The sequence below is a fragment of the Lonchura striata genome, chromosome 11 (assembly GCF_050655825.1).
Source record: "Lonchura striata isolate lonStrDom1 chromosome 11, ASM5065582v1, whole genome shotgun sequence".
NCBI lineage: Eukaryota > Metazoa > Chordata > Aves > Passeriformes > Estrildidae > Lonchura > Lonchura striata.
Window position 1 is genome coordinate 10,552,501 of NC_140713.1, and position 27,500 is coordinate 10,580,000.

General features: G+C 38.5%; 2 protein-coding genes across 42 annotated transcripts in view; one reads left to right on the plus strand and one right to left on the minus strand.

The window, feature by feature from the left end:
• The window catches only part of ZNF536 (zinc finger protein 536), a 361,403-nt gene that overhangs the window by 152,185 nt on the left and 181,718 nt on the right, over positions 1-27,500 (minus strand). The window lies entirely within an intron of this gene.
• LOC146766402 (uncharacterized) lies at positions 17,381-23,869 on the plus strand. Its single transcript, XM_085589502.1, has 2 exons — positions 17,381-19,295; positions 21,032-23,869. Exon 2 carries the CDS (start codon positions 21,362-21,364, stop codon positions 22,091-22,093), a length of 732 nt encoding a protein of 243 aa, XP_085445628.1. The 5' UTR covers positions 17,381-19,295; positions 21,032-21,361; the 3' UTR covers positions 22,094-23,869.

The window sequence follows — 27,500 nt, forward strand, 5'->3', positions numbered from 1 at the left end:
TACAGAATTTACCCCAGAAATCAAGGAAATATTTGAAACAACAATACCTATATATATAACTTGAAACAGGCTCCTGGCCTTTAGTTTTAATCTTCATTTAGCTTCCTACCTGCTGCAGCTCTAAGAGGTCCAGGAATCTGTTCCAGCACCATAAAAAAGTACAGTCATCCTAGTTAAGTCCACACTATCTTATTTATTTATTATTGAATATAAACATCTCCTGGCAGTGTCTTCACACATCTGTGGGATGGTTGCTCGCTCTGTGGCTCCTTCATAACCTGTGGCCTGATGACTTTTTGGGGGTCAGAAATTTAAATGGAAGGAACAAAGAGTGTTTCATCCCCCAGCTATAACTGAACTAGACCTGTGCACACCATTCAGCACAAGATGCTTCAGCTTACACCAACGCCTGTAATGTCAGAGTCAAATAAAAACCTTCTCATTGATAATGGTGGCAAAAGGGGTAGCTTATTCATTTGTACTTCACAGAGTATCTGTGTGGAAAACAATCCCAAACTATGAAGATAATCAAGTATTTCCAGAGGTGTTAATTTGGGAGCCTCCATTTCATTTTAGTAGACCACAACTTCAAATCCGAACTTGAATATAGACTCTTTCATTGAGCTCTTTAATCAAATTCATTTGTAAATTAAGCTACAAACAACCTGTCAAAGCCCATTAAGACACCTGAACAAAACTCTCCTGGAGTATGCACTGTACACCACCATGCAGTATAGCACATCAAGCCTCAGATCTACACTGCTCCTCTCTGTGGCTTTCTGCAAGGCTGCTGGATGCAAACATCCTTTTCAATGGCCTACATCAAACATAGTTTCCTGTTCACATACAAAGATGAAAATACTAATGTAATAATGTAAGAATGCCAGAAAAGCTGGCCAAAAATTATTTCTTTTCATTCATCAAACTGATGACCACCTTGCTAATTTTCATTATATATCTCTTATGAGATTTACAGTCCCTACAACCTTAGGAACATATCGTGTATAGAGGAAAAAGCATTATTTTATCAGTCATTTATCTCATTCCACAGAAACATCAGCTTCCAAAGATGAAGTGTGTATTTCTCAGTATATCTAATATAAAGCTATGTATTAAAAAACATGTTAAGAAAAAGCATGACATAATTAAATAGTAGGTAATTGCAACAAAAATTCTATTGAAATAAAAATCATAGTTGATGCTGAAGCTCTGCAACACTGACCTCCATCAACAGGCTTGACATTAATTGCCAAATCAGTTCTTTCTCTTGCATGGCTATGAGGAGAGTAAGTTCTTGCAGTTGTGGTCAGGAAAGGGACCAGACTCAGCTCATTCACAACCTGGGCCACCAGACACAGAAAATCCTTCTTGTACTCCATAAGAGGTATCCCATTTCCTCATTCTGAAGGTGTCCAAGCTCAGAAACCAACCCATTCCCCAGCACAGAACCAGAATGGGAGGGGAACAAAGTGTTCCCTCTCAGCTGCTGAGAACTGAGTGGTGCTTTTCACGGTCTGGTCACAACCCAGCGTGGTGTTTGAGCTGCGCTTTTGCTTAGAGCTCAGCGAATCCAGGATTTGGTTTTGGGAAACTTATGTGCTTCATGAGTTGTGAAAGAGTCCCTGGGTTAAATACAGTGGGGTTTTCTGAACACAGAATCTGGGAATGGAAGTAACATGTGGAAATTTTGGGTTCTTTGGGGAAACATGTACAAGGCATGCCTCACTAATAACTCACTATGAACAAAGGCAAAATGTTCCTCTGTGTCAGTAATATCTTCTCAGTTTGGCCTTTTACTACTGATGTCAATAGAAGCCCCATCCAAATTTAAAGGTAGAATATGTTTCAGTATTTTTAACCACAATTCTCTACCATATTTTATAGCAATAATGCTGCTACAGATATGATGATCTAAGGATGTAAGCACAGCAAAATTTGAAGTAACAGCTTATATTAAAAACTTAACTACCACTAAAACAGCTAACATAACCTGGAAAAGCAGGAATGTATTTCAGGTACAAATGCTTTTTCAAGAACAGAGCAAGCAAATAACCTCCAGCTCAGTTACTGAAGTCAAACTCAAAACAATTATTCCCAGTTTATGCTTATTTCATATTTAAGAGTATTGTTTGATCTGGGATTATTTTTATTTTTAAGAAGCAACTTTAATATTCATTTTTAGGGAAAAAACCCACAATGTTAAGGAAATAAATTACTTGTTTTAGTTTTCAAGATACCCATTATAGCAAACACAGAAGCAGTGAACTCAATATGCCTGTGGGGTAATTCTGCCATGGCCAGCACTGTGCTATCGTGGGGAAAGGCAGACCTGTAAACCAACTCAAATCTGTCCTGCCCCTTACAAATGTTGTGATAAAATGAAAATTTGTTAGAAAGGTCACTGTCAGAGGCTAATCATGGTGGGAATCTAACCATGATGCTACTGATGATCCAACCCCTAATAGCCATCCTTCAAAAACTCATTTTCTCTGAAGAAATATGGGTTTGTGTGACACACCTTTCAGTGCTGGAGGATAGAGTTAGTAGCTGAAGAAAATGGAGAATTTGCTAAGTAGAGGTAATACCACACTTATTTTAGTGATATTTCTGGTCTTTCTGGATACTTGGGTGCAAAGATATTTTTTACAAAATCCTTTAATTCATAACTAAATAAATTAGTTATTAATTTAAAAGAAGAGTACATTAGAAATGGTTTAGGTCAGTAAAATTTAAAAAGCTTAACTCTCCTTATCCAAAGGCCAAAAGGAATCCTGAAAGGTTTGCATAGTCAATCTTCTGATAAGAGCTCACAGGAAAAAAAAAAAAAAAAAAAAAAAAAAGCACTGCACAAAACTTGTATTATCTCCAGTACAAACTAACTATTAATTGCAGTTTTGATAACTGATGATAAAGTGTGAACTATTTCATCTACCACAAACTCCGACAATACTATTTGGATGCAGTTTGGAATGAAAACCACCTACTATCATGTTTCAATATTAAAAAGCAGAGGGGAGGGTCTCAGCTAATTTTCCCTGAGCTCAACACACCACAAACCATGGATGGCACTGCCACCATTTAGCTCTTGTCCACAAATGTTTATCCACCAATCTCCAGACATTCAACAAAGACAGCTCATCTGTACTTTAGAGCAGCACAGACTGGTGCATATAAAGACAACATTACTTGTCAGGGCTTACAGAAAAGTTTGTGAGAGCAAAAAGCTCATTTCATTGTGCTCCCAGTCCTATCCCTGCCCCATGACATCAACAACAACCTTGAAGTCGACTGTAGTAGACCTAAATATTTAAAGCCTTATGTTCAACTCATTTCAGCACATATGACCTGACAGACTGAAGGACAAACATCACAGGTAGAAGCTATCACACAAATCAATACTACTGTGTCACTCCCTATAGAGGCTGTTATAAGAAATGCACATTGCAAGGCACTTGCAAAGTTACGCTGACTGAAATATTTATAATTGCAGAGTGGAGTTGACACAAATGAACATCTTATTTTAAAAATAAAAATACAATCCTTATTCACAGGCTGTGGTGCACGTATGAGCTGATGGACCTCTCTATGACCTTGTTTTCTAGTCCTTTCTAAGCTTTCCAATCTCCTGCTTTTATCAGGTACCTCTCTTTGTTCTCAAAGCCTTTTCAAGGAACTTTTATTTCAGTAATTCCCAGTGCTGGGAAGTTCATCCACTGGCAATGGTTCAGTGAGAGCCCCACTAAACATTGCTGTTGCATCACAGACCAGGAAATGACATTTACAACTATTTCACTGAAGGTCCTGGATAACAGAAATACTTAACATAAATTCAGAGAACTTCAAAACACAGAACCTTCTAGGTGACTCAAGTACAAACTGTCAAAGGAGTTAAGTTTTTCAAATCCCAAATTTGGTTTGGGATGACAGAAGAGGGAGAGCTTTTGAGTCTATCTTCAGATAAAATTTGCAAAGGACTTAATATTTATCACATAAATTTAAACACTTTTATCTTAATAGAATGGAAAGTCCAATGCAGGTTGTCACAGGTATGTTTACACAGGCACCTCTTCATCTGTCACAAGGACAGAAAGCAACAGTTATTGTAAAGGATTTGAAAGAACAGACAGCTAGAAAACAGAGTAAGGAAAATGGTATCAAATTGAAACTGCATGGACAATTTAGGCTTAAAGAATGTAATTACACAAAGTAAATTATGGGAAATTCTCCTTCTGAGAAAAACAGGGCATGGTCTTTAGTCTGACAAGTGGCCAAACACATTTCTTAGTCCGCTCAAAAAAACTCCTTGTAGCACCTGTGTCTCATAGCACTGAAGCAATCCACAGGGAACTGGAATCCAGTCTGTAAATCACAGCACATCTGAGCACAGCTCCCAACACTGACACTATATAAGATGGTTCCTTTTGTTTCTTTGATCAAGAGTCAAGACTTTTATTCTAGATCCAGCAGTGTTAGTGTGATAAACCTGTGACTTTAGTCAGGATGGTTAAAAACAACTGATCTTTCAGAAGATCTTGCTACTGGCAGCTACTGCCTTTTCAACTGACAATAAGATCCTTAGTTCCTTTGACTTCAGCTGAGCTGTACAATAAATTAATAACATATATATATATATATATATTTATAGTGGAAATGTATTTTAAAAATACAATTAATAAAAGTGTGAAGGTTGAGTAGTACTCACCTGTTGAGTAATGCTATCCACTAAAACTCTGGAACGTCTCCTTCCTATTTAAATAAGGAGATACTCCCTGGGTTTGTAGGGCTGCACTACCACAAGTTACACATCAGCCAGAAGCCTTGATGGGTTAAGTTCAGTATCACTAGTACCAGCTTTTCCCAGCACAGACTGACATTCCCATCTCAGCCTCACCCAGGCTGATCTCTGACACTGCCCTGGGGTCCCCTCACCCATCTGCTGTACCCCATCATCTTACAGACCTTCTGACCAGGCTGGGGGAGAAAGTGTTGCAGCATCTCTGCAGGGCATCAACCTTCTGCCTGGTGCAAGTGTTTCAGTTCTGGGAAATGAGAGGGCTGAAGGCAGCAGAAGCTTTTCTTACAGTTATTTTTGGCTGAGAAATGATTGGTGAAAGACCTGAGAGCATTTTCTGCTTTCAGAGAAGGAGGAGAAGCACTCCTTGCTTGGGGAACTTGAGGAAATTTTCTATCTTCCTCCTCTCCCCAAAAACCTCCCCGTTCTCATCACTGAGTTAACTGGAGACAGCTCACCAGCTCTGTTTTTTCTTCTCCAAAAATAGTAGCTTTGAGTACTCAGAAAAACTCTCAGATATAAAGCTGGATGCTATTAAAATGTTGATTATTTTTCAACAACTGTATTGCACGAAAAGATTCTGAGCTCGGTTTTCTCCCATCTGTAAGGCTAATGCTGCTGTTCCTATGCAAGCAAAGCCCTCCATTCAAAATCAGTCATGTTCTCTACTTTTTCTGTTTTATTATGATCAAAATGCATATTTATACCATTACATAAAACTCATAGAATATGTAAAAGCACATAACCACAACTGCAGTAAAAATGGACCAGAAAGGACTTCAATGATATTAAACTACCAAGTGGTTTAGCTTTTTTCCAGAAAAGAAGTCTCACAATGAGTTTTCTTTGTCCCTTAAATGAGACAATTTTAACATAGTAGTTTGCTGTGCTTTCAGTTTGTGTGTAAACGATGTAACAAAGCATACAATTATTTTTTCTCACAGTGTAGTGGAAAGCCTGAAGGAAATTTTCTTAAATTTGATGCTTACCTCTTTCCCCAAAAGAATATTTACCTTTAATTTTTTTTTTTTTAAAGGAGTTATATTATTTGAAGCAAGGGTTTTAGCATGCACTAAAATATCATCTAAAGTTGCCAAATAAATACTTACATGCTGCTGATGACTGTTTGTTTAGGAAAAGGAGATTTAGCTGCTCACATGTTCATTAGCACACACAGAGAAATGGATGAAAAATTCTTTTGGTACTTAAAACTGACGCCATGGCCACTGCTTACAAGTATTTCTAATATACAGTGGGTAAAAAGTGAATAATGACCAGATTAAGATACTAAAGGAAAGCAATGATTGAACTTTTTTTTTTCTTTGAAAGAAATGAAGCAACCAACAAAAATGCCCCTTCTTTTTTTCCTGGTTACTCTATAAACCTAAAATGCTTGATGCAGACTGCCTGTTATTTTAGCAAATATGGTGATTTCTGAGCATGCCTGTGCTTTTACATATTTGAGTTTTGCAATGATTCAGGCATTATTGCTCTGTAATAGGTGTGGCTGCCTTTGAAATGTAAGCTCACAGCTTCTGTAGTCAGTGAACCATTGCTGATAGGGCTGACTAGTCAGAAGCAAAACTGGCTAGTTATGAAACTACTATAGTATATTCTTTATCTCATACACATTTAAAGGATTTACCTATCTATCCCACTGCAGACCTACTCATTGAGTAGGAGCCAACAGCATATGATTGTGTTAATTAATCTGCTATTGTGAGTAAAGGAACAGCTGCAGTGGTCTCGTGGATACGTTGTCAAAGGAAAACAATGTAATGTTAAGCTTCTGACTGCATATTCTGTTACAAAGGAGGTTTACGAGAAGTTAAATTCATAAATCACAGATCACTTTTATAATAATAATAAATATCATCTGACCTTTAAAGGAAAGGTTTTAGCATTCTTAATTTCAGTTTGAAATATGTTCTGAAATACGATACTTAAGCTTTAACCCAATTCTTTGTTTTGAAAACAAACATTCCCCAGAAATGATAGGAAATGGTAGTAGCTATAGAAATGACCTCTGACTGTACTAGATACATGCCATTGTAGTTTTAACAAAGATCAGAGCCCAAAATATCAAGTTAAAAGAAGAAATTGTTGGCTTCCATCCAATACCTCTTCTAATAAAAACACAATTTCCAATATTATACAGAAATGCAGAATGAAAGGAACATTCATTACAGGGAAAACACTTATTATTTACACAGGATTTTATCTTTTTTTTTAATATGGAAAAGGGTACAAAAAAGACTTTTTTCTAAGTAAAATAACATAATCACTTTTGTGATTCAAATCTACCCCCTACCAAATCCTTTTGGACAGTATATACATCAATCCTTTCATAAACACCCAAGTGGTGACTGACCCAAAAGACAGAACAAACAGGATTTTTTTTAAGGCTGGCACTTAGAACATAACCGTAGAAAATTATGTTAGAAATTCAAGTAGGAAAAGTTTAACAATTCAAAACCACCTTGATTAAATAGGAACCTTATGCCATGGCCAGCATGATTTTGTGAAAACACCTTGAGATCCTTTTAATTGAGAAGTGAATTGTCTTTTGAATGAACAGAAAAACATCTGAATCAATCCTTATTTTAAATAACAGGGACCAGATTCTCACTGGGTACAATCAGTAGAACTCCACTGGCATTCATGTGCTTATACCACTTTACACCAGCACAAGATCTGGTCCAAAAAGTACTATCTGTCAAGCAAACATGTCAAATTATATAATTCTTGCTTTGTTTTGTTTATTTCTTTTGACAGCTGTAGTTGGCTTTATTGGCATATATGCTTTTGATTAAATTAGCTGCTATTTTATTTCTCTTAAATCTTTCATGCCTGACATCTTTTTCTTTTCTCCTTGTTTAAAAAAATCTGTTAAATCTGTGAAAACTGAGACCCAGTCCAGACCTCTGGTACACTGGAATGACTGATGATTTCAGAGGAGCTATGCCAATTGAAGTCTCTACAATGTCCTGGCAACAAACGAGATGTTTCACTTCGACTGGAGTGGAACATATAAGAAAGTCTGAAGTGGCTTTATTCACAAGTTTGGATGTGATTTAAAACAAAGAGAAGGGAACATAATTTTAGATACGAATCACCAGCGTACAACTTGGTAACCCAGCAGTAACTGTATGGCACCAAACAACAGATTTCAGGCCAACAGCAGCCTCCAAGGAAAGAAAGTGGTGCCAGAAATTAGGACCCCAGTGTTTCAAACACACCAAAGAGATATCTTCCAAATTAAAGAGTTGTTCGCAATAAGAATCATTTCATGGCTCACAAAATGCAATATGACCTGTGGATACCCAAATAAATTAACAAACCTAATAAAATCAGTGGATGTTCTTTGCATTTAGAGAATGTTGTTCTCCAAAGTAAATTGTGGTATTTGTCGATCCTGTATCCTCCAGAAATAATATGTGAGTTTTTAGAACTGGCATCTTTATCAGGCCTCATACACACTGTTATTTAACAGATCTGACTATGCATTCTTAAAATATCAGCATGCACCTACTTCTTGAAATACACACACACTACTCACCTCAGCTGTGCAGAACTGCCAATACCTTGCACAAGATCATTAAAACAACACTTTCTGGCTTCAATCAGGCTCTGTGAATTCACCAGCACCATTAGTAACTGGGTTGATGACTTCAGTGAGGTTGATTGGGTTGGGTCTTCATGGATATTTAGTATTGTGTTTCTTTTCTGAAGTAAGAATTCTCAAATAGAACAATTTATTGGACTTTTTAAAGCCTGATTAAAACACTGCTATCAGCTGAGATTTAGTTTGATGTTACCCACTATTTTAATTTGACAAAACATGCCATAATTTTGGAGAAAATCATATATATATTTAAACAGAAAATTACAGCTTTGATTACAGTACTGTTCCTTTCAGGCTAAGAAGTGAAGAATGCATGGAGAGAAGCAAATTCCCTAAGTTTCCATAATGGAAATCTAAAATGTTCCCAGCAAATAATTGCAATGAAGAGGTACATTGGAATAAATATTAAATTCAGTCATGCTTATGACTGGGAGGCCACCCATGCAGCCTCAGCATCAGATATAATAACGTTTTTTTCTGATGTTCTCTTTCCTTAGAGATTAAATGAATCTATTCTGCCAATTAACAACTGATTTTTATCTTGTAACCAGTTTCTCCTGGATGTTAATACAAGTTCATCAAATTGATGCATGTTCCTCTGCAACCAGTCAGCAGGTGGTAGTGCACCTGTATGAGGTGAGAGAGGATTTTATAATCCCTTGGGTGGCCAGAAAAGCAAGTGAACTGGGGGTGACATTAAGGAATAGCACTTGAACTACCCATTTGGCTGTTAACTACTGTTAAAGGTCTCTCTAAAACACAGAACATCCTAAATGGAAATAAACTTGTCACCAACAACTGAGACATCCACTCTTTAATTAATGGAAGTGTGAAGAGTGTTGTAGCAATCTGGACATTGCTTATGGTTAAACCTCAGTCAACCTACCAAATTAGAATATTCCAGAAGATTCCATCAATTGTGTGAGTTGAACAACTAGTACTGCTTTAGCCATCAGAGCCTAGCAGCTACTACTTATTAAAGCTGCCTGCTTAAGAACTCACACTAATTTCTATTGTAATTGCATCTATTTCAATGGACTGGACATTTGCCATTGTGTGACAGAAAAGGAATGGTCTCAGCCAGTTCAAGAAGAATAATGCAAATACAGAGTTATCAACCTACTTGATAGCTGATACAATAGTACTTTTACTTTGGACCTACCCATGATGAATACTGGCTGCAGAAAGATCTGCAGTTTTCTATAAAAAGAACTACAGAATCTAACTACAGAAACTCAATATAGGGTAGAGTATAAATCACTAGACTGAAACTCAGGAGATGCTCCACTGGCTCTTCCACTGGAATACTGAATGACCTCAGGCAAATTCTTTTGCCTTTCTTGCCCAAGTTTTGCAGACTATGGAATGAAGTTAGCAATATTTTACTTCTGCTCAATTGTTTTGAGATTTATGAATTTAAAAAATATTGTAAAAGCTAGCTGTTTATGTATTAGATATGGAGAAGCTGACCAAATTATGCTAGTTAAATCTTTTTAGTTGAAATAATGTGTTACTATAATCAGATTTGTCTATCTTCGAATAAAACACAGATCTCCATAGAAAACTTTGACAGAAAGGCAAAATGGACTCCAAAACCAAGGCAGCATAAGGAATGGACACCATCTACAAGGAACCATTCATGCAGAGGAATCTCTAAAGCTTGTGAGCCCATACTACCCCAGTGAGTCAGACAGACCTTCCTGAGACATCGTTTTCTAAAAACAGACGCCAAAGTACTTTGCATGCTCTGCTGGTAGAATAAAAATGCATCAACTCCTAATAGCTGACCTCATACAGGTATTCTGGTAATTGCTCAAATACAGGTATTTGAGCAACTAATAAATTTGTTAAGACTGACTGTACTCACTGCACTTAGTTTACACAGTCCTTATTCATAAAACCTAAGACCTGATCACAACCTTAGCTAAAACTTGCTTCAAGAGCAACTACAAGGAAAGTCTTCCTGCCAAAGGCCCTCTCAGCAAAAGGACACCTGATTCGCCTCATGGTAGATGTGTCTTTTGCCAGTGTACAAGGGACAAAAGTATTTTTAAAAGAAAATCAGGAAGATTTTTGAATCAACACAGCAGGAAAAAGAACATTAGCACAGACAAGAATATGCAGTTTAATCACTACTCGGATACAGAGAGGTAAAGAACAGTATACCATAAAATGAAAGTAAGAACAAAGATCTTCACAATTATAATCTTTCTAAAGACCACTCCCAACCAAATGACACTGTAGGAACAGCTAGTAGCAATACTACACAATATTTCACCTAGGAGAAGACAGATATTGTCACCCAGGAGCTGCTGGTAGATATAAGAATGTCCTGACTTGATGGTAGGTGGAAACTATGCATTGTCTCTGCTGGGGTTACAAATAAAGAGTATAAATTTGATGGCTTTCAACCTGAAATCTCTCCTTAGTACTAAAATAAATAAATGAATAAACAAAAAAAGACAGCAGTAGAGAAAATACTGATGGGTTTAGACTGTTCAGCTCCCATCCCAAATGAAGATAACAGCTGGGGACTATTGGCAGAACCATGAGAGAATGAGGATTTCTTATCCACAAGCCACTGTCACTCCACAACCCAGCCCCAGAACAAAACTTATCAGGACATTAGGAAGTTCTTGTCATTAGGAAGTCACCTGGAAACAGATACAGAACAGAGCTCTTCAGCCATTGGAAACACTGGCTGATTGCTAGATATCACTTTGCACTACAAAGCAAATAGCAAAAGAACTAAAACAAATCTCCTAAGGGAAAGGTAAAAAGACAGAAGGAGCATAAACAGTGCTTCCTTTTGAGACTGCAAACAATGAGTGACAGCATGATAGACACCAGGCAGAATTCAGTTTCATTCCTGACAATACATAATTAAAAATTCTTAATGTTTTTAACAGTTTTCAGTTAACTCTGGAGATAGAAGTCATCAGAGAAATTGTATTAAATATGTCATGCATGATCAAGACTTAGAATCTCATAAAGAAACAGATTTAGGGGTTTAATGTTGACCAAAGCCCAAAATCTGTAAACCCTGGTAACCTCCCTTAACCAGGTAAACTGTGACAAACCTGTTAAAGGCTTGTAATACAAGGCCAATATAGATGAGAACTAAGTTTGAACTATTCAGTATCTGATATCCAAAAGAAAAGGAAGGTTATGAAGATTTGTTGGAAAACCAAAACATGTAGAGGAATAATTTTTTAATCTAATTGCCTAACCAGTAAATTCAGAATGCTATTGGCACAGACGACCAAAATTTCTCAAGAACTTTAAAGAGTTGTGAAGCAGAAGTAATTCAATAAAACCCATTGTCATGAGGTGCTAGGGCAAGAGAAACAAAAGCTGCTGTCCTGTCTGTTTCCTTGAGACAATTCTACAGGCAGATTTTGCACCCAAGTATTAACACAAATAACGAGACATCTCATGTTTCCCCCCTCAGTGCAGGGGACTCCACTGGGAGCAGCCTGCAGTACAGAAGGCTTAGGACTGCTTGTCTCCTCTGTTCCAGAATAGCAGATTGCTAGAAACCTTCAGTATCCTTAAATATAAATGCATTCTAGTGAAAAATGAGAGAGGTGGCATGTCAGAGCTGAATCTTCAAGGGCTGAGCTTCTTAGATTGTGTTTTTGAGCAGACTGCAGTGAAGAAACCACTGTGCACCTAGATATTTCCTGAATATGCCACGCACTATAAAGGAAGTGGGACATGCCAGATAAATTATTTGGTAGCTTTTCACCCAGTTGGAGGGGGCTGTCATTTTGGCTGTCTGTAGCTGTCTTTTGTAGCTTAACTTTAGAGTTACTGTATTCCAAAAGCCAACAAAATATGTAAGGGCAGCCCCTCAGTTATATCCACTGACTCATTCCCTGGATGGGAAGAGCCATCCAGGACACTGCTGTTCAACCACTGCAGCATAACAAAGCTCAGAAATGTCAGAAATTCTGGGTATCTGCTCCAACAAAGCACATGTTGGGTTGGACTTCCATAGCCAAAGCTTCCATTTTTATATGGTGCAGCCAGTATCAGGAAAAGCAAGAATTTTCTACACAAGAAAACCAAGAAACAAAAACATCAATCAACCAACGAAACAAATCCAGCCCAAAAACAGACAAACAAATAAACCAAATTATAAACCCCATTAAGAGATGGTGTTTTATATTCACTCATCTCACTGTTTTTCTGAGTATTTTCACCATTGTATTATTAAATCCTGTAATAATACCACTTTATTTAAGGTATTCTCTTCATATGCATTAGACCACTCATTCCATAGAGCTGTTATTCCTGGTAAAACAAGAAATAGGGGGAAATTATTTTTTATAGCTCTTTATTCCCTTGCTTTAGTCACAAACAGAAAAAACAACCTACATCAAAATTAACAAGGTTAGAAGACAGAGAGGCAGATGAAGGCATGCACAGATCTAGAACCTTCAGATACATAAATACACACTTTAGATGAGTTGATCATGTTGAAATGAAGTATGGCTTTTTCCAGTCTATATCTATTATACAGAGCAGTCTTTCTGTGTATGGCATTGCCTTTGCCAAATACTTGGAAAAACCATTTACAAAATTCTCTCCATTTCATAGTAATGTTATCAGAGAATGCATATATTCTATTTTCTTTTAAAAATCTATTTCTAAAGCAGAATAGTTCTTATTGAACAGTGGAAGAAAAAGATCCAAAAGGAATTTTAATTAAATAAATTACAACAATATTATTTAACATTATGTTTTTTATATATTGGCAAGTAAAGGAAAGAATATGCCTGTTCTTAATTTCACTTGGTGCCATGATAAAGTAGAAGCACTGCAGAGTGGTAATCGCAAGAGTAATTTTAACTGCACACTATAATATGCTGGAAGTGACTTACAATGGCATCATTATGCAAAGTCTATTATATTTGTCAAAGCCTTTTAAGTAACAGCAATGGAAACAGTGAGAAGAATAGCAAGATGGGCCATCAGATGAAGAAGGAATCTTATGCTATGGAAAAATATTTGCACACCTCTTTTTGAATCCTCTCATGATAGTTTTAATGTTAGGGCTTCTGCAGGGAAACAAACACTTGTACTGATTACATGGGTCAAGACTTATTTTTTAGGAGATAACACCTCACTATATGAAATGACAAATTTGTAAGACTGTGCAGAACCACTTAAGCAGCTATTCTTAGAAAAAAAGATTCTTATCTGATCAAACACTTCTTGGGACTTTATGAAGTACAAGTCAAAGGACATTAAGATTCACAGAAGAGAGACTGTTTAAAATACAGGACACCTAACCACTCATCTGGATTATACTACCCAGAATCACTACCCAAATGGAAAAATCATGTCCATTTTTAAAGTAGCATTAGTACACAGTGATTTTTTATGGCATGAGCCAGAAAAATGATTCTGGTTTACCAATCACAATGCTTTCTATCCCAGCCTATTATCTCTGAAAACCAGTAGCTCAAAACCACTTATCCAGCTGTTTAGAATTTGTGCAAAAATGTCTTAAATGGATGGCATCTTAGTATCTCTTACCAGTATTTAATGTAAAAAAATTACACAAAACATAAAGTAGTCTGATCAATTAAGCAGGAAATTGGGGACAAGAGAGTCCTTTGAGATCTATGCATTAAAGACACTTGGAAGAACTGGTATTATTATTCTGGAAATTGTTTTAAAGTATTACAAGAAGACAAAATAAACCATATTATTAAATCCTCTGAAATACAACAGGTTTCAGAGGAAGAAAAGCATTGTAGGAATATTGCAAGAAGCAATATGAGAAGGGCTACAGTCCCTCAATCATGGATACACAGGCATGCACCTTCTTTTTACATTTTGTAATAACATTAAATCCCCCAACAGTATGTTTAAAGTCAATATGTCCATATTGAAAGGAGTTCTAACCATATACATACAAGAAATAACAGAGGAGGCTTTACTAGATGGACTTGTTAAATTTTCAGTTGAGCCAACCCTCAAAATTCATTTTCCACTGCAATTTACAGAATGGAGACTCACAAAATTCATGGATATGTTAGTCCCTCACTTCTCCTCTAGCATTTACATGCATTCCAAAAAGTGTGGGTTTTTTAAAGACAAAAATCTTTTTCCTTAAATTTAACTCTATGTTTCTTGTTCAATTTAAAAACAGCAGCAAAATTAAACATTTTCTTAATGGAAAAACTACTGACTGTATTCATTGTAAACATCAACAGCTACTAAAGACATCTAGATTTCATGTCCCAGTTGTGTGATCCAGAATCCTAATTTGTCTAATAGACAATATAAGCAAAGCGAAACTGCACTGCAAAAATGTGAAATAGCATTTGAACTGCTCTCTCTTAATGTACCTTTTATGGCCCAAAGCAGGGTCTGAGATCTGTACTCCATGCTCCCACCACATTTTGGGTATAGCAAAATTCAGTCATGGAAACTCTACTTAGACAGAATAAATTATTTCCATACTTAATATAAAATAATAGAACTAAATATATCTGATCTTCTTTTCCATTAGATCTAGTACTCCTGAAAAGCTATGGCAGAATTTGCATTCAAGATGCTGACCAATAATGAGCATTTTAACTTACTGTGGCAAATAAAACTTTGTGCCATATGGCTGATTAGAGATATTCTCTCTCTTTTTCTTCTCCTCTAAACAGCTGGGTGAGTAACAACAAGCAAAAGACAGTCAGCAGCTGCACACTGTTATCATTACTTTGATACTGCTTGAAGGAATCTAAGGCTTCCACAGGTATGCACCTGAGATTAGAGGCAAAGAATTTTCCTCTCTAAATATGAGAGGAAACAGCTATGGGAGTTATAATTATGTTTTACAGGTGTCATCAGAACAATGCTTCCAAATTTTACCCAGAACAAACATACCCTCTTTCCATTTTGTGTTCAAATTTTTCAAAGACCTTCAGGGAAAAGATATTATTGTACAAAGGAAACAACAGTGAGTAAATAAGTATAAAGGCAAACACTTCTATTGCAGACTTCCTAACTTTATCTATTTCACCCATGCAACTTTAGTAGTGATCCAACAGGATCTGCAAACAGAGCATTAACTATTCAAGCCCTGTGTTTGATTACTGTGGACCAGGGATGCCCAGGCTGGAATGGCACAGGCTGGTAATGAGAGGAGAATTAATGAGCCACATGCCTCTGGCTCCTCATGAGTCAGAAGATATTTGGAAATGATAATATCTGAAGGAACTTCACCTGATATTACCTTCTTTGCACCCAAAGTTTTAGTGGCCACAGGAATGCCTGAGCTGAGTGTCAGTTGCAGCTGGGGTTGAGTGGGAAGAGGGAATTTCAAACAACAAGTAGAACATGCTGCAAAAGCAACTTACATTGTGGACACCTCTCTGTCCACACAGCTCTTGCCTCACTTCTACCATCCCATCTGAAAGGCAATGTAATTGATAACTCTGAAGGCTAACACATTTTAAGTCTTTCATTGCTGTTTTATTATAAATTTAAAAAAAATAAAAGGTAAAACAAAATAAACCAAAAGAAACTAAACCACAAACCACTGTGATAATAAAGATGTTTATGAGACAACTGCAGCTGTGTTACCGCCTCTCCCTAAGGTAAGTGACCCCACCTGTGCAAGGAAAGAAGGCAAATTCTGTTTTCAGCTTTCTCCTTCAGGGAGCTGGAGACTGCATTTGGGTTTGGAATTTAGAGACTATCAGGATAATTTCTCAACTTCTTTGGATGGTGGTTTTTCCTTCTACATAAAATAAGTGCATGGGGGGAACATTTCACAGAACAGCACAATTAAGAGAACAATACAATATCTATAAGAAAAGATCATTTTTTCTATTATATGTTTATATTTAAAAAGACTTTAGGATGATTCTCATCCAGTCATCATACTAAAAGTCACCACTAGAGCTATGCACTCAGTCATAGAGTTAAGAATTTTGAGAGTTCATAATAAAAAATGTGAAAAGCAGCACAAATCAAAGGAATAGTTGTACAAATTTCACAAGCTACTATATTGCCTCATGTAACTCATGAATAGGAAAAATAAAACCCATTGGGTATATAAGGTTTCCAGCTAATCAGGGAATGACAATTACAGTGCAGCACTAATTGTGGTCTTTGTGAATATTGAAGGCCTTTTTCTATGCACACAGATACATTTTCAGGACAGAAACCACCCTTTTATTGTTGGAAAGCACCTAGAAATCTCTGGACACTACTCTACCAGCAGCTGTGTTATTTTTCTTTAAGTTTAAATTATTGCACATGGCTATCATTGCTAGGTAGGACTTGGCTTCCAGCTTTGTAACACTGATGGCAGAAGTCTAGGCTGGACTAAGAAACAGGCAAAAATTCAGAGGTGAAAATTACCTCTGTGGGGGTGGTTTGTATTTGTTAATGCCTTTTAAAAATTGTCTTGGATATTTGCTTGAGCAAGGTACTGCCAGTCTCTGCTCTCCAGGCATCCTAGCACTTGTACTCTTGTTGCTTTCAAGTTCAGTGTCACCAAGATACTTTCAGGCAACAGATCATCTAATAAAGAACAATATGATGTCAGTGTGTAATGACTTCTTGAGAAAAAGAGTGATGTTATTCAGCAATACAAAGAGACAGTCTCACTTTCTTCTCAGATAAACAACTTGGTAATGAAAGATTTTTTTAGAGGTATAGAACAACTGAAGGAAATTTAAAGGGGCATAGCAACTTGTATGTTAAAAAGCCCAAACACCCACATTTTAAATATTAATAACAGACAGAGCCACTGATTCCATTTCTATTGACAGGAAATTAAAAAATAAACACATAAAAATTCAGACGAGGATTAAAAAAACATTTTCCAGTGACAGACGCTGAAGAAAGGAGTGTTTCTCAAAACACAACATTTGCAGAAAAGCAGTAAAAATTATCACTATGCTCATATTTCTACTAAACTCACATTTGATGTAACTGATTAAAATATAGTAGATGGCACTGGTACCTTGTGCAGGATTAGAAGCTTAAAACTACAAATGATACAAGAATGTACCTTAGGCACACAATGCACAGCAGTCAAGCAGTGTCAAGAATGCTTGAAGTGTACCTGTCTTACATTTCTTTCTTTACTTTAAGTCCAACACTGCTAAACATCTGTACTGTAAATGCAAATCAGGTCCAAATCCCTGAATATCTTTGTATTTTTTAATTCACTAATGCCACCAGCACTCTGCATGTAGTAAAAAGATGGTCATTATGGAAGATATCATGAACCATTTTTAAATAGAATACATTTACATTTGCCACAATCTTATTGCTAGTCTTGGTTTTGTTCTTTAATAGTGCTAAATAGTCACTTGGGAAAGCATGTTATGTACAAACAGTGCACACACAAGCTTAATTCTTCTGCAGCTTCAGACAGGAGTGTAAAAAGCAAGCTGGAGTCCAAAGGCAAGAGCTCCAGTAAATCTGATGCAAAGCCTAATCTGTCTTTTTTCTGTGCAGTCTGTGGAATATTGGAAAGGGAAACAAACTCACCAGCAAACATTGCATGTTACGTGTCTCGGGAAGTTCTGAATTTTGATCACCTACCCAGTCACACAAAACCAAAGGAAGAACCTTGCAAACTGAAAAATTTCAGGGCAAGTCATCTATTCCTTCCAATTCTCTCCCTTCACATAGGTTGCATTCCAGCTTATCAGCAGGCTCTGTTATAAATGGTAAGAGTCCTAAGAAAGTAGTAGGGGCAATATTTATGTCACTAAAAACTACTTCTAATGTTACTTCTGTGCACACTTTGTTTTAGTATGCAATGGAGTGGATGGGCAGCTTTTGTGGTTTCCTCTCACTCCAAAGTGCAGTGCCTCTTTCCTCGTGCACAATCTTGCAAGTTTTTTAGAGAAGTGACATTCTTGCTGTTGGCACTGTCACAGGCTGGCAAACCCAGTTAGCTCGGTGATAACTGCCTACTGAGTTCGAACATTGGTGTGAGACAGGGTTGCACTAAGTACCAACCACAAACCTGGAAGACTCTTAGTTCACACTCTTGCCCTTCTAATGTATACTTCAAAAGATGATATTAACTGGTATTAGAACAGAAAATTATTCTATTTTAAATTCATAATTGTAATAACAGTTAAGAATATGGTAGCAGAAAATAAAATAAAAAATTAACTCTAAAGCTAGATGGAAAAATAAAACCTATAAAACACCTGCATAATAACTCTTACATGCTCAAAAGCTGTGGTTAAATGATCAGAATTGTACAGTGTTACTTTAAGATAGTGAAGAGTTGATGATGCTGGTTGAGAAAAGCATGAACAGGGCCTCTTGCTTATCGTGCACCTGGCTCAAGCAGTCTCAGAGGTCTCAGTGTTGTTCCAGTGAGGCACAGGAGAACATCAAGCCTCTGTACCAGCCAAAAGCCACACTCCCTTCACTGTGAAAAACAGCACTTGTTATAAATCTGTTTCATTAAGGAGATAAGGGTGTGCACAAAGACCCTCTGATGAAGGTCAGAGAGCCTTTGCTGCTGCCTCAGTACGTGGAGGAGGAGGGCCAAAGTGTTTGTTCTACCTCTTTTTCAATTATAAATTCTGACAGAGTAACAGAAACTCTCATTAAGCTCCATTAACATATTGACTTACACATCCCTCAGGATTCAAATGAAGGAGAACATGGGACATGCAACGCATGTATGACCAAAGTCACCAAACCCTGTCCATAACATGCAATTCTTCCATGCCCTTGGGACAGACCAAAATTTATTATACAAAAGGGAGGCTTCAGGGCACAAAAGGCTGGAGGAGAAAAACACTTCTGGAAGAGGAAAACATCTCTGCCTGCTCAGGACCAGCCAGCGGATTGTCTCAGCCCCTTCTCCTGAAGCGACGCCTTTAGGTGAGCTTTGCGTCTCCAACTGCGTTGGAGTACACTCGGGAATATTTGATTTATATAGATATATATATTGATATATTTATACTATGAGAGTCTTACTGAGTGCTTTCTGCCATGACACACGTCAGCACTCTGTAGCCAGTGCATTTGTCACTGCAATTGGGAACCTGCTTTCCTGTTGTTTCAATAAACCTTCAATAAGAATTTGTGAACCTGGATTAGGCACAATCCTTATTGAACAAGATCAGCCTTATGCACTGGATTGATAACTGCTCTAAGAGCACTCCTGTACTCCTGCAAGTTCTTTTGAACTCAATCAGAGCTAGAGGGTTAAATTGGCTGAAATGAAGCCCAGCCGCACCCAGCCCCTCTGATCTCTGAGGCTGGGACACAAGGGGGTTTATTTTCTGCTAAATACCCTTAATGCAACAACAGCTCACTCATCCTTCCACAGTACAAATGTCAATTGATATTCATATTATCCCTCAGAAAAGAGTCCAACTGTCCCACATTTTTTTTTTTTTTCATAGAGGAGTCAGATTATGAGGATACTCATTTTCTGGCAGTATTTTAAGAGCAAAACCATTATTCCTTCAAGGTATAAGTACAGTTACAACCTATTTCCTTTAATCCTTTTTCTTTGGTATAATTCCACATCTGAATCTGACAACCAACATTATGCAATTGATTAAATATAGTTAAAGATACAACTAAGGAAGCCACTTTCTCTGCTTAATATATAGAAATGACATAAATTAATGAGTTCAAATGTGGGCTGTCTTTTTTTTCATTTTTGTATGAAATTTACAGAATTATTTTAAATTGATCTGATTAATTTTGTTTTTATTATATTACCTATCCATCGGTGACTGCTTTGAAAATTACTGAATGGAACCCAGTGTCTGAAATGATCACTGTTAACGAGTTTGCCCTATTTATTTTTTTTTTTTAAATCTGACCTTTTGTATCTTTGTTCTCAATACAGTAATCTTCATTTTCTTTTTGGTTTGTCTCCTATGGACTTTTCTGCGAACACAGCAACAATGAAAACAAGAGAGTTTTGAAACACTACCTTCTGTACTTGCCAAAATTTACTTTACACTTTAAGAAAGTCCTGCTACTTAATGCCTGGTATTTTCTTTGGCTACAGAAACCTTTGAAATTCTGACTAGAGCTGTGAAAACCCAGATGATGAACAAGCACAGTACTGCAGTGTATTGAGGATTTAACTTCAAAAAAACTTCCCAGGTTTTCTAGGCTCACTAGCCTCATCAAGCTAAATTCAAGTCAGCAGTGCTGTTCAAATACAAGTCAGGAAGTAAAAAAAACCAAAAATGTTTATTCAATCAGAATTGTTTCAATAGAAAGCATAGGAGCTTAATGCCAGTCAAGGGCAGAAAATGGCTAAAAGTCCATTAAGATAACATCACTGGATCACACACCCACACTCACCTACCTTCTAACTGTGGTACCTGGACATCCTTCATTCACAGTAAAAACTATACTTTACAAACACTGTAAATTGCATGTTTTACACTGTAAAAAATTTTAATACAGTTCCGCTCAAGTTTGGCTGATAAAAGATCATTTCATGCACTTTTGGGACGAGTAATATGAAACTAGTGCCCTACACACTCCAATTCTCCACAGCTTTGCACAATCGTTTATATTTTTGCAAAACACATGTAAACTGACACAAAGTGCTACCATTCTGATTTTTCTTTATTTCCCACTGTTAGGCAAAACAGCTTAAAAGCAGAAGACTAAAAGGAAGGAGTGAAAATCACTCCAGTGACCTTGCAACTGGGAATAACCCTTGATAAACCAGTGTGAACAGCACGGACCAAGTTTAACAGTGCCTGCATCTCCACTTCTGTGCCCCTGCCTGGGTGGTGATTCAGGGATCCCTGATTAGAGAGGTAACAGAAATAAATCCATTCTTTATTTTCTAGTCCTGACTTGGTAGTTATCCCAGCTCTATTCTTTATTTTCTAGTCCTGACTTGGTAGTTATCCCAGCTGCCTGCCTGTGCCCACATTTGTGACAGTTCTCAGGACCTGGGAACAACCATGTCGTGGTTGAAAAAAAAGCCAAAAAAGCTGAAAAAGTTGAAAAAGTCAGGGGTCGGAGAGGCTGTGGTGGTGAATCCCCACATTCCAGGATGGCCCAGCACCGAGCGCTGGACCCCTGTGGCCACTTTCCTTGCCACAATGGCCACTCCAGAGACGTGGCCCGAAATAGACGACGGGGTGGTGGTGAGCCCGCACAGGGTTGAGATCGCCATGCGCGGGCTGCCCTGGAAAGGGGCGTCCAAGTCTTCCCGCAAGCTGGCAGGGAGGCTGGGATGGCTCCTGGCCACGGGGCTGAGGGCTCTGGACCGGGAGGTGATAGCGCTGCAGAGCAGGGTGAGCGAGCTGGAGCTGCTCACCTACGCCCAAGGCCGCGACTGCGAGGCCATAGCGCTGCAGAGCAAAGTGAGGGAGCTGGAGCTGGTGACCTACGCCAGAGCTCTGGAGCGTGAGGTCACCGCGCTGCTGGGGAAAGTGAGGGAGCTGGAAAGGGAAGTCGTGACTTTACGGGCTGCAAAGATGTTTGCGCACGAAGTAAGCACCGCTCAAGCAGAGCAGTGCTATGAGCAGCAGTGCACTATACAGCAGCTGGTGTCACCCAGGCATAAATATGTGGAAAATAAGGTGTTGATCTCCCAAGTTCGTGCTCCAGCTATAAAATCTTCACGGGATCCCAAGGATTGGGATGGAAATCTTTGGGGTGAGTACTCAGACTTTGAGATTGAGATTTAGCCAGATTTAGCAGATGGTGAGGTGGCATTGATCACAAATATTTACACTCTGAAAGAGTTCCAATTATGCACTCCTAGACAAGGAAATCCTTTTAAATTAGAAATAATAATTCTAGATTATATAGTCTCATGGGGATTTTGGCTGATGACTGAACCAAACAGAAAAAAAAAATAATCTGTAGAATCTTGGTCCCGGTTATTCCAAGGCACTGCCATATATTATACCCTGATGGAAAAATGAATTAAAGATGTTGCTTGGGCACTGCAAGAAAGTGAAAGAATTATAGGCCAAAATAGCATGACTGTACACCTTCAGTACAAAACACAGTGAGCACCAAAAATCTTTGAGATGGTGGCTTTCCCAAAATATTACCAACAGATGAAATGGAATTGTTTACACCAATGGATTGTGCAAGATCTTAATCCAGATGTGCTCATTCATATAATAACTTCTGACAATGCAGTATAATTGTCTCTATCTTCTTCCTTTTATTCTATATCCTCTATTAATATATTCTCAAGTGTTTGTATTTCATGTATCTTTGATTACTTCCTGTGCCTTATCTAGGGGGGATGCACTAGAACTATGTTAGTGGTGTCACAGACCCAACATCCAGTCAAAGTTCCATCTGAAATAGCACAAGCCACACCTCTCCAACCTGTGTGGCCTGTTACCCAATCTCCAGTTACCAGGCCTGGAGCAATACCAGCTGAAGGAGCTGGACAACCACATGTGTATCACCGGACAGAGAAGACACTCCTGTTTTCATCCACAGGCTGGCTTCTTGTGCTTTTTAGGCTTGTAGTATAAGCACATATCTTGGATATAATTCTGCAAAATCAATACGTAAATACTTGTGTGTGGTTGTTTTTTACTGTAACTAACTTGTCATCATTCTTTCTGGGATGTGTCTATAGAGCAGGTGTCCTTGTGTGAGGTTTAACTTGGATATCCAAGGCAGCTATTCCCTTATATTTGGGAATAACTGATGCACACTGTGGAACCCTGCAATGTTGGTTACTGGAGAACTACATCCCCCTCCAACATCATGGACTCTGTTCCAAGTTTGAAGGCATGTGCTGCTTTGACCTGGCTGCAGAACCGGCCGGCGTGGGAGATCTCATTCAGCTTCTCCAGGACTACAGATCACAACTGACCCGTGATGCCTGACAGGAGGGATGGGATGCTTGACTCAGAGCATTGTCTGCTTCTTTGTTTATTCTTTTTCCCCTATGCTTAAGTGCCTCTGTAAATCCCCCATCCCACATCTCCAGCCCTAGCAGCAGCAGTCTCTTGAGCAAGGGGGTGGAAATCTGGGAGGAACGGGTTAAAAAAAGCGGAAGATTGGCGAGGAGGACTGTAAATGGCTCAAGTGACCTTGCAGCTGGGAATAACCCTTGATAAGCAAGAATGAGCAGCAGCAGCCAGTGATCCCCTGGCATGGACTGAGTTTAACAATGCCTGTGTCTCCTCTGGTGTGCCTCTGCTTTGGGGAGTCCCCAGTTAGTGAGGTAGCAGAAATAAATTTACTCTTTGCATTCTATCTCTGAGTTTGTGGTTGTCCTGGCTGCCTGCGTCGACTCACACCCCCAGTCACTGCTCAGAGGTGTCATTGCCAGCACACTGCACAGGGGAGCAGAGAATTAGGCCCCACAATCTCTGAAGGCACATTAGTACAGGCTCCTGTGAAAGAATAAGCAAGGACACTAAAACTACTGAGGAAAAGAACAATAATGTTTTTCATTGATAATGCTATACATGTTCTTAGTAATGAGTCTCTCAACTCACTCTAAGTAAAGCAATTGGCATGTTCTTTAGATAGAGCAACAGTACAAATACAGCTGTGTATATCTGACACACAAGCGTTTGATTTTGGACTTGCTGAATGTTCAGATAGTTGATGAGATCACTGTTGCTGCACATAAAAAGCAAGGTATCTGCAGCATGCCTAATTCTGACACTAATCACTCTCCTCAGCAGACTCAGAACCTGCATCAGGGTCACTCCCATGCATAGTTTTTTTGCCTTCAAATATGTGTGCAAAAAATTGCTATTCACCACAGGGGGCCTGGGAGGAGAATGCCTGGGAATGGATGGGCATCAATTGTACCCACAGCTGTGAGTTCTTCAGTTCTGGCTGCTGCAAACATACTTTCAGGTCTTTTCACAGTTTTTTTCAGTGCAAAAGAAATGGAGCCTATTCCTTAGTGTTATTTCAGCAGCCTCCCTGGCTTCAGTTTCTCTCCCCAGGTTCAGACAGCAACTGAACCTGTCGCCTATATGAAAACTGAGACTAGAACAAGAAAAGGTAGTGCAATCCTGCCATCAGACACTCTCTTTAGACATTGAGGTCTTATATGAAAGGTAGAGCAAATGATGTTTGGTGGGTAAGCAACAAGGATTTCCTTGTACCATAGTATTTTCATACCTTTCCCTTGCCTGGATTCCACAGCTACCACTGTGCATTGTCCAGGTTGTATGGCCTTATCCCTTTATCCATTGAAAGTGAGTTTGGTTTTCACTGCAAAGTATCAGTATGTTCAACAATGAGAAACTACCAAGCAGACAGTAATAGAATGTGTTCTGTATTTGTTCACTACTCCTGCTTGCCCTTTTCAGTAATGTCCACTCTCATTTCTTACCCCCTTTTCAAACAAAGTTCCTTATAATTATACTATAATTATACCATCAAATAGTCAGCATTTACACACAGTTACGACTGAGCAGCATCTGAGCAACCATGGTATTATTTCTACACAGAATAGGAAATAACTGTGGTGACACTGATACCACTGAGTGGTAATTGTGGTTCTATGTTGCCTTAGAGCTCTTCACTGTACTGGCACCATACCTGTCTCAAGTCACTTTTTCAGTGACAGAATAACAAGTAATATATTAATCATAGTAGATATCTACTTGATTAAAGATAGATGCACATACCACATATGTAGACCAATAAGATCCATAAGATTAAAAGAAAGGCACTGGAATATACAAAATAACAGTAATTGTCACCTTCCACCTCTATAATTTTTCCTCTTTACATATATGGCATCTTTATAAACCCATCTATTTCTAGTTGCTAATCAAAATTAAAGATGTTCTGTCCTTTCATTGAATTCTTTACAAATTATGAAAAAATGGCTGTTTGCTTTTCTTTTGTTCACAGAAATCTTTGAATTACCTTTTGGTCTCAGTCAGATCATACATGGTATTCCATAAATCTCCCAGGAAAGTGGGAAGTATTTAAGATGGATGCTTAAGACATTTCAGAAAGTCTATTCTGATTTGCTTCTATCCCTCTCTGAATAGTTTTGTTAGATCATTAAAAGGGAAAAATATGCAGCTTTTGATAAATAGGCTACTCCCCTACCTTGGTGTTAGATAAGATGTGAGTAGACCAGTTTTCAATTACGTTAGAATATGATATATGTGGTAAGGCATTCCTTAAAAAGTGATGAAGAGGTCATCTAAAAAGAGACAGAGGAGGAAAACATGACTAGAACTCAAGAGAGAAATGAACAGGAAGCACAGCTGACAGAAGTATGAGTGTATAAATCCCACTTACAGCCATTCTTACAAAGCACATTTAAAAAATAAATAGCAGTTACTCTACTGCACATTTAGTGATTTTTATTAGGAGATCCTTGACATTAACACTGCAGTGTTTCTGTTGCTCCAGAAAATCAGAAATGAGCTCAAAACATCTGACACGACCCAGAAGTCCCATCCTTACTTCTGCCTCTTAGTCTTTAATTTAATATTTAAACAAGGCACAAAATATTGCTACTCCACTGAGTGACTAAGGCTGTCCATCACTGAGCTCCTGGGAATGTCACACTCCATGTGACTGCTGCGCACAAACAGAAAATACCACACTGCTATATCACCCTCTTCTTGGACCTCTGCCTAATGTTTCCTTCCCACTCACTCTTGATAATACTCACTGACATGCTAGCCTGTGAAACTGCAGCCAGGCTCCTGGGAGGCACTGGGAGCCCAAAGGAACAGCCCCACACACTGAGACTGCCCAGCTCAGCCAGCCCAGGCAGGGAGGGCTGAGGCTGCAGGGAGGGAGAGCACTATGTTGGTACAGACAACTACATCAAGTCATGACTAGTAAAGATGCCACAAATCAGGCTGGATTTGCTAGTGATAAGGGCGAAGGGATGTTCCACAGATGTAAAGAGTGTTAGCTGGAATCTTCTTAAATTCACCTGATTATCACACACTGATGCAGGTGCAAACCCATCAGTAACAACGGCCTTGTCACAGTTTCTCAAAAACCCCTCAGCTATCAAATGGACATGAAATGAATCAGAATTCATGTATTTTACATCCAGAAACTCTCTCTGCACCCCTCATGGAACTGGAAGAGCCACCAACCCTTGGTGCAAGGCAGCCTGCACAGTAGGGACTGCAGGGAACAAACTCAGTTCCAGCAGCCACAGGCACTTTCCCTGTATTGGGACAGGCTGGCAGTGCTCTGTGGTTCAGCCCTAAGGAGACAAGCTTACTTTCATTACCAGAAAATAGAGTGGAGATGCAGCCATCTCTCTTCTTAAACTCTAGGGACTTACTTTTATCCAGACCCATAGTAATGACAGATGTCTGCTGAGAGTAACAGCACTGCTTTGGGAAAAAAGAAAAATCCAGTTTCCCTGCACTGCCAAGTGACAGCAATTCAAGCCACCAGATATGGAGATTTCTTACCAATATTCACCTACTCTTTTACCAAGAAGACAGGCAATCTCATTTTGCCAAAACTATTCTGGGCTTTAAGATCACAAAGCCTATTCCTCAGCCTTCCAGAAAAAGTCCGTTTTTCTGAGACTTGTGAAACTTCCTCCAGGATTTGAGGGCTTATATCCTAACTTGGGGTGTGATATGAGGGCACCTAGGCAGGCTCATCCAAACCAGTGGCATTCAGATGTCCAAATCAGCATCAGAGTGCCCAGAAAAGTGATGTGGGGTTGAACTGCATTTTCAGCTTTCCCCATACTGTATTAGAGCTGTAACAATTTAGTAGTGACCCTATAAGTTGTGAGAATGGCCTCAACAAACACCAAGAAACAATTTATATATATAACACTGAGATAGAACAGAAATTCATTGTGCTTTCAATTTTCCAGAGACCAGTGATTCCCATTTACCTAGAGCCACATGAACACCCACAGATTGCAATCTGAGGGCTAAACTACAATTCAGGCTCTTTTCTCCTGCAATAAAAATACTTCTTTTAATGTGATCACACTCTCTGTACCAATAGAACATGTTACTTGAATTTGTTGTGAGAGGCAGGAAAGAGACTCAGTCTGTGGCTTTTCCTTACAACAGGACTTGGACATGTGCCTTGCACCAAGTCATTGTGTCCCCTCCACAGCTCATAAAGCATGTGCTTTGCAAA

Bases quoted from the DNA above. Each gene is read 5' to 3' on its own strand.
- LOC146766402 (XM_085589502.1), top strand. From the start codon at position 21,362: ATGTCGTGGTTGAAAAAAAAGCCAAAAAAGCTGAAAAAGTTGAAAAAG.